Below are 8,961 nucleotides of genomic sequence, written 5' to 3' on the forward strand. Positions count from 1 at the left end.
TTATAATAAAAATGGAATAAAATATGTTTGGGGTTTTTATAAAATTTGAAAAGTATTAACTAATTTTTATTGAGAAAGGGAAATTTCTAATGAAGTTATCACTGGTGACCAACAAAAAGGGAAATTTGAAAATTCCATTTAATTTTTTTATTTCACACAAAAAGAACTACATTTCTTAATAAACCCTTAGTTATATTTATTAAAGAAGATTATGCACAAATTTTAACTTAAAGGTATTTTTGGAATACTAACATTAAATAGAGTTGGAGTAGTCAAAATTTATTTATATTTTAATACATTAAATTTGGACATTTTTTTTACTTATATTTAAGTTTAGAAGGAATAAAAATTATCTTATAATTTTCTTTCCCTACTCAAATAAAATTGCTTTGAATAAAAAATAGCCATAGCTACAATAAAAGGCGTACTAACATCTTCATGAAAATGAAGATATTGGAAAACTTTTTCTTTTTTTACTGGATTGGAAAACTTCTATAATCAAATATCCACTTATTCTTCACATTAAATCAGGACACATTCGCTTTATTAAATATTTTTATGATTAAATTGATCGATCTATAAAAAATTTCAATTTTTTAATTATCGTGTTTTGAATATTTTTTACAGCTTTTATATTTTGTTTACTTAAATATATAAAATTAGTTTGTACCGTCACTGAAACTATTTACTTGCACTTTTGTTTCTTGTTTTTATTTTGTGTTTTTACTTTTTAATTTAATTATATTTATTTGAATTACACTATTATCCTTTTAATTATATTTATTTGAATTAGAATATTGTCCTTATTCTGGACAGAAAATTATGACCATCATATTATAGAAATATATGATGGAGTGACACTTGTTGATCAATAAATGTGTGTGATAAAAGATAAATGAAGTATTTTTTTAAAGACCCAAAATTGCTGACATTAATTAAATAGGATTGAATTAGTTCAAATTTACTAATATTTTAGTGCATTAAATTTTTATAAATTTACATTTGAGTGTAGAAGGAAGGAAACTTAACCTCATAATAGTTTTGTCCTACTCAAATAATATTTCCTTAAATAGGAAATACCCATAACATCAATAAAAAGTGTACTAATATTTAGAAATGACAATGGGTATGTTCGGACACCAATAGGGACTACTCATTACCCCGTCCGATGGAGAAAATCCATATCCGTTTAAAAAATATTCATGAAATGGAAAAAACATGTGTCCGTTATTTGTTGAGTATCCGTTTAAAAAATATCCATTAATTTTTTTATACACGCCGGTGTTCAAGGATAACCTTGGATACTTTAATTTTTTTTTAAATTAAATTTATATTTTTTAAAAAGATGATTTTGAACATCAAATAAAACTAGTGAATTAGAAATCAAGAGTAAAAAAGAAACATTAACACAACAAAATTAAACATAAAATAAGTATATCTTGTTCATAAATATATTTTTTTCTCTAGAATTTAATATTTTTTTTATTTTTGTCTTTATAATTTTTTTATTCTTTATAAACTATGTTTGTTTTATAATTTGTCCTTAAAAAGTTTTAAGGAACTTTTTTTTACTATTCAAAATACTATTTAAAACTTTTTAAGGATGAAAAATAAAAACATATTTTATAAGGACTAATAAAAAATAAAAAAATAACAAAAATAAAAATAAAAAGCTAAATTATAGGAAAAATTATATTTAAACTTTTATACTAATAGTAATATGTATTGGATGGGTTGAAGAAATCTCTAATATATGGCTAGCAGATAAGATGGGAACTTTTAGGGAGAGAAGTAAGAACATGATTCACATAATGAAGAAACAGACCCGCGTGTTCTCTTCCATCATCAATCACTCCCAAAGTAGGGAGTGAAATAGTGAACTCTTTTCATTGAAATTTAACACATGTATAAAAAATAAATTAAATTTATCTCATTTATTCATGATTTGTAAATCTAAATGTAAGAAAAATATTAATTTGTGATTAGACTACAGTTGATAAGAGAAACGATTATTTAAAGATAATTTTTTTCTAAATTATTAAATGAGAGTAAATTTTAAATAAATAAACAGAAAGAGATTAGATAACGACTTCAAAGTCATAATTTTTTTTATATTTTTGATATAATTTAGTACTTTAAAGTGGTATATATTTTTAATTTAAATTAATATTTTTATTTTAGTTTTATTTAATATTTTTTATATTTTTCATTTGATATTTTTTATATTATGTTATTTAATATTTTTTTCTATAAATGAAACACTAATAAAATGAAATTTCCGCTATATGTAAAACTTTAAAATAAGTTGATTGGAATGTATTACAATTAAAAAAATAGAAAATATTAACTAAAATATACAAAAAGAAAAAAATTAAATAAAAAATATACAAAAATATAAAAATATTAAATAAAACTGTATATAAAAATATTAATTTAAATAAAATTATAATTATAAATAATTTACTACTTATATCAAATATATATATATATATATATATATATATATATATATATATATATATTTATGATTTCACAGTCATAAAAAAAATTAAGAAGTGATATATTTTTTTATGACTTTAATAGAAATAAAAATAAGAAATAAAAGTCATAATATAATTTACCACTTTAAACTCAAAAATGATAAGATATGTTATGATTTTTCTCTTTTTAGGTATTTATTTAAAATTTACCCCATTTAATATTTCAGAAAAAAATCACCAGTGGTCGTTTCGCCCAGAAGACCATTAAATTCTAAATTTAAAACATTTGTTTTATAAAATAAATAAAATAATTTCTATGACTAAGATTTCGTACTGTGCCCTTAAGGGTCTGGTGGGGGCATTACTAATGATGCTGCCAGAATTATTTTAATTACTTATATAATATATATTTATTTTATTAGCCTTTAAAGAAAAGATCTTGTACAATGAAAATATCACTGTAGAATATCTAAACCCCCTTCAAAATAGTAACTTCTCTTGATTGAGACCTAACGCAAAACTACATTGAGGGACTCCATTCTTGAAAGGGACGTCAAAACCCACTGTTTTGATTTAAAAATTCACATGTCAGAACTATTTATGACCACGACATACTCTAAATTATTAGTACTCACACACTTGATACAATTGGGTTTTTTTTTTTTATTTATGAAAAGGGATATATTTTTTTCGTTATTTTTAATCGGATATTTTTTCTACAACTTTGAAGTGGTAGGATTTTTTTTTGGTTTTACGACTTTATAGTCGTAAAACCTTCTAATCGTAAATAACTTTTTTTAATGTTTAAGCGTCTTTTTTTAAAATTTATAATTTTTTTTATAATTTTTTCTTATTTTTTTAAAATTTTTAAAAATTATTTAAATGTATAATTAATAATGTTAATTTGACTTATTATTAGTAACTTATAATTTTCCTCATACTCTAATTTATAATTTATGGGTTTATTTTATATGTTATTAATTTATTTTAATATTTTATTATTTAAAATATGTTATATATTATTAATATTGTTTTATTTAAATATTTTAATTTATTTAAAATTTAGATAATATACTAATAAAATACATAATAAAATTAAAAATAATATAATTAATACATTAATATAAAACCTACTATATATAAAAGAAAAACCTAAAAAGTATAAGCTAACTTACGACAAAAATATACCCATTTTTGTAAAGAAAGCCGATAAAGTCTATGTATACATACTCCCACGATATATTCGTGCACATTAAATATTAATATTTGCGCACAGTGTTAAAATCCATTTGTTTCTTTCTTGTATGAAGAATTTTTTTAAAATACTTTCACAATTTTTAATATATTTATTTAACTACATTTTTTTTGAAAAAAAATAGAATTTAATAACACTAAAAAATTCATTATTTTAAGAAGTTATTGTGAATATTTCTTTTCAAAAGAATTATAATTATAAATATTTTTAAAATAAGCATATTTTTCATATTATAAGTCGCATAGAAATTACCAGATTTTCCCTCTTTTATTGTTTCTTTTTGTGTGAATCATTAAGATTTTGACATCCTTTGAGTTTTTGTCCAGTAGATGTCTAAACTCGTAAATTTATACTATTGTGGTGGTATATATTTTTTTTTTTTATAAAAACACAAAAGAAGGCATGAAAGAGTGTTGAAGGCCTAAAGACTCTCATTCAGTGTGACGCGGTCGCTTAACAAGCAACCCTCGCTTAGCTCAAAGGAGAAACCTGGGGAAGCCATATGTCACGCGAAGGCATGCTTAGCACGAGTTGAGTGTTTAGTGCATTATCACTAACTCCTCGCTTAGTGCGAGGTCGCAAAAAACAAAGTTAAGCTGCGTTTTAAGTGAGAAAAAAGGAGGGAACCATTGATTCATTCAACCTCCCACAAGAGAATACATTCTAGGGCACGTCCAAGAGGGAGAATCCATTCATTTTGGGAGCTTCCACTTCCACTTCCTCTCCATTCTTCTTCACTTTCTTCACCAATGTTCATCCCTTTTTGTAATTATAAGCCTCTCATGACAATGAGAGGTTAAACCACCCATTGTTGGGAGCTTAGCAACCAAACACTCTTGATGCAATGATTCTTACTATCTATTTAATGTTATTTCAATTTCATTATCTCTTTTCTGTGCTTATTTTCATGCTTGGGGCTTAATCATCCATATTCATGCTATGTTTTGGGGCTGGTCATTGGAAAATATTTATCTCTAAAGAACTGAAACAGAATATCTAAAAAATTCATCTCTAGGGATAGAATGATGTTATTTAGCCCGTTTTATGCATCTTTGTTTATAATGCAATTTAGCTAGTTTATCTCTTAAGGGATTAGGATAGAAATTAGGTAAATTAGACTCTTTCATGTGAGGAATCATGACTAGAGTATACAAGTAGATGCAGATAATAATTGAAATAATATTGAATAGAGAAAAATCATTAACATTGCATCAAGAGTAGTTTCGATAGGCTAAACCCCAACAAATTCGTAAGTCTTTATCGACTGTCACTTCATCGCTCTAAGTGTTTGTTTTTCTTGCCTTGCACATGCTAGCTATAATTAGTTTAATTTTATGTCAATTCACTTTTAATGTCACATGTGTACAAATAGTTGAATCAATTCATTAATTGCTTGAAAATTGAATATACACAATTCTGAGTACAATCAAAGTTCATGTGGACTCGACACTCGAACTTCTGTTTTACTTTACTATTTGGACGAATTGGTGCACTTGTCAATGAGTTAATATATACAATGAAGGATATAATGTTGACATGTATTATATTGCATAACATGATTGTCAAAGATGAACGAGATACATTTAGTGATAAGGTCGATGTTGATTATGAGCACTTAAACAATGACATTTCAAATGTTGAAGTATCTCGTAACACTTTTCCTGACTTTGTTACATACTTGCAAATAAGACTTGTTATAAATACAAGAGGAATTCATCAACACTTTCAAGCAAACTTGATGAAATATATTTGGAAACATTACCGTTACACCAATAATAAAATTTAATTTTTCTTGGACATTAATGTGTTGTATTTTTTTATTATTAAATTTATGTATTTTTCATTTATTTAACATTTAGTCATAAATAAAAATTAAATTTATGCTTATTTTCTTATTTCTTAATATTTATAAAAAATTTCTTTACGTGTTTTATTAATTAAATTTAATTACTTAATTATATTTAATTTAATAAATTTTTAAAAGTGAGATTCCTATTTATTAAAAATTATCAAAGATTTTAAAATAAAATTTAGCACTAAAGAAAAAAAAATAATTTATTTTTCAATCTTATAAGAAACCATATAATCACCTAAAAGTAATGTAAGATCTAAATTTAAAATCTTTCCCTATCCTTGGTTATTCTTCCATATTAATAAAATCTATGTGTACATACTCCCACGATAAACTCGCGCACATTAAATATTAATATTTGCAACCAGTACTATCAAAAGTAATAATACGTTGAAATTTAACTTTAGTTTTGTGTTTCACTTTTAAGAGCGCGGCCGGTGCCTCTGTGCAAGGCTTTTGCTGCAAGTACTCTAAATCTGTCTGTTTTGTGTTCTATATCTACTTTCAACTTTTTAATATCATTCAAATTCAAAGGTCAGATAAAGTCACCCCTTAAAGTAGACGACACATTGTTATCACTCAAAGTACCATAATTCTTTAGAAGAATACTGAAAAGATTTGCATGAAATTAATTGGTTCGTACTAGGATCAAATGAAATAGTCAGTGTTCCATTATATTTACCACATCTATAGAACTTTCTACCCAAATTATCTTCAGACCCGCGACATTTTCATCAGCCACAATTTTGCTGAATCAATCAATTAAGGAGATTTTTAATATTTTTTTAATAAAGTATATAAATGAAATTTTAAAGAAATTTCAATCCCAATGTCAGTATATATTAATTTATAAAGGACAGTAGTCTTCATTTAACTTCACTATAAAAGGGCAACTAGGATTGTAGATCGATCATTATGAGCCAAAAGAAGAACGATCATGGCTTATATCTCCTCTCTATCATCTTTCTCCCTCTCCAATTTCTCTGCACCTCTTCCCATTTCCATTTGTTCCTCATCTTCCGCATTCCTAACTTCCCAAATACCATGCAAACCCTCCAAACGTAGCAAACCAAAAGGCCATCATGTTTCCAAAGTGTCATGCAACAGTAACCAAAACACCCCAACACCAAACCCAGAAGAAGAAAAACCATCGTCATACAACATTCTAGGAAAACATAGGAGGGATATTCTCCTTGGCATTGGGGGCCTTTACGGTGCTTCTGCTCTTAGCAACACCAACCCTTTAGCCATGGCTGCAGCTCCTATTCTAGAGCCTGACCTAGAACATTGTTGTATAACTGATGATGTACCTAAAGGGGAAATCGAGAAACAAGTCTATTGTTGCCCACCAAAATCTTCTTCCCCTCCTATAGATTTCAAGTTGCCTAAAGGAACACCCCTTAGGGTTAGACCACCTGCTCAATTTGTGACCGATGAGTACCTAGAAAAGTATAAGTTAGCCCTTAAGCGCATGAGAGAGCTTCCATCTGATGATCCTCGAAGTTTCAAGCAACAAGCTGATATCCATTGTGCTTATTGTGATGGTGGCTATAAGCAATTAGGGTTCCCAGTTGAGCTAGACTTCAAAGTCCACTTTTCATGGATATTTTTCCCTTTCCACCGTTGGTACCTCTATTTCTATGAGCGAATCTTGGGTAGCTTGATTGATGACCCAACCTTTGCACTTCCATATTGGAACTGGGACAATCCTGATGGTGGCATGGTATTGCCTTCCATTTTCGCAGATGAAGACTCCCCTCTATATGACCCTCGCAGGAATCCAGACATCACACCAACTACTCTCGTAGACCTAAACTATGGCAGTGGAAAGGAACCAAGCGTAGAACAAAACCTCGGTGTAATGTATACGAGTGTTGTCTCTGGTGCGAAACGCGCATCGCTCTTCCATGGAAAACCATTTCTTGCTGGAAAGCAGCCTGAGCTAGGTGGAGGGACCGTAGAGCTTGGTCCTCATACTGCTGTCCACCGTTGGACCGGTGATCCAAGACAACCTAACAAAGAGGACATGGGGAGGTTCTATTCTGCTGGAAGAGACCCCGCTTTCTATTCTCACCATGCCAACGTGGATCGTATGTGGAATATATGGAAAACAATACCAAGTGGAAAAAGAAGGGATTTCAAAAACCGTGATTGGTTGGAAACCTCCTTTTTCTTCTACGATGAGAACAAGACCCTTGTCCGTGTGAAGGTGAAAGACAGCCTTGACACGAATAAGATGGGTTATGTTTACCAAGATGTCGCCATTCCATGGCTCGAGAAAAAGCCTAAACCCAAAAGAACTAGAAAGGCTAAGAAGGTGGCGTTCGCACAACAATTTGGCGGCATTGGTGCAGCAATGGCTGCTGAGACTGGGCCAAGTTCCAAGTTTCCTCTCACTTTGTTGGACTCAAAGGTAACCCTACTAGTTAAAAGGCCAAAGCAGTTGAGGAGCAAGAGGGACAAGGAGGAAGAGGAAGAAGTGTTGGTGATTGATGGGATTGAGTTTGATGGGGATGATGATGTGAAGTTTGATGTCTATATTACTGATGAAGATGTCGAGGATATTGGACCAGAGAGCACAGAGTTTGCAGGAAGCTTTTCGACTCTGGGTCATTCCCATTCGAACATGAACATGGACAAGAAGATCAAAACTAGCTTGACACTGGGAATAACAGATTTGTTAGAGGACTTGGATGCTGAAAATGATGATAGTGTTTTGGTCACATTGGTACCACGATCTGAGAATGTAACCATCACAATCCAGAACATAAAGATAGAGTTTGAGAAGGATGAGTGAAAATATGTCACTCATTTACTACTAAACATGCAAATGAGTTTCCAACATGCAAATGAGTTTAAATTTATATCAGCATGTTTAGCAATTTCAAAGCAAAAAAAAATAAAAATAATCATGTTTTAATTGCTCAATATGGCAAAAGTAATATGTTGCTGTTTTATTGGCAAATAAAATCTTATTGTATGTTTTGTTTAATGTTGGCATAGAGCTTAACAAATGGTTCGTTCCAATGTAGAATATATATATATATATATATATATATATATATATATATATATATATATATATATATATATATGCTCATTACTATTACTCACTAGATTAGAGGGAAGTTGCACGGTGACAAAGTGTTGCTGCTATGATATATATGTAATATTCTCTGGGCAGCCGTGGTGTGGTGTACACGGAAGGCCAGAAATAGTTGTGTTTTCGATAATGGCATTTTTGATAAACAAACTCATATTAAAAACATTCTCTACACTGCTTGGGTTTGGCTTTCTACTCTTTTACACAATGGAGTTTGGATCGATCCTGGTGCATGCATGCCTAATTGTTAGAAAGCTGATCTGAGTGATGC

At 28.9% G+C, this 8,961-nt stretch overlaps 1 protein-coding gene across 1 annotated transcript; it reads left to right on the forward strand.

Annotated features, from left to right (window-relative positions):
* The first annotated feature begins 6,459 nt into the window (after positions 1–6,459).
* On the forward strand, positions 6,460–8,579 carry LOC100798184 (polyphenol oxidase A1, chloroplastic). The gene has a single exon (XM_006595313.4). The coding sequence runs from the start codon at positions 6,525–6,527 to the stop codon at positions 8,382–8,384; it is 1,860 nt and encodes a 619-aa protein (XP_006595376.2). The 5' UTR covers positions 6,460–6,524; the 3' UTR covers positions 8,385–8,579.
* Positions 8,580–8,961: the final 382 nt, after the last annotated feature.

The sequence above is a fragment of the Glycine max genome, chromosome 13, assembly GCF_000004515.6.
Source record: "Glycine max cultivar Williams 82 chromosome 13, Glycine_max_v4.0, whole genome shotgun sequence".
In the NCBI taxonomy this organism is placed as follows: domain Eukaryota; kingdom Viridiplantae; phylum Streptophyta; class Magnoliopsida; order Fabales; family Fabaceae; genus Glycine; species Glycine max.

Bases quoted from the DNA above. Each gene is read 5' to 3' on its own strand.
- LOC100798184 (XM_006595313.4), top strand. From the start codon at position 6,525: ATGGCTTATATCTCCTCTCTATCATCTTTCTCCCTCTCCAATTTCTCT.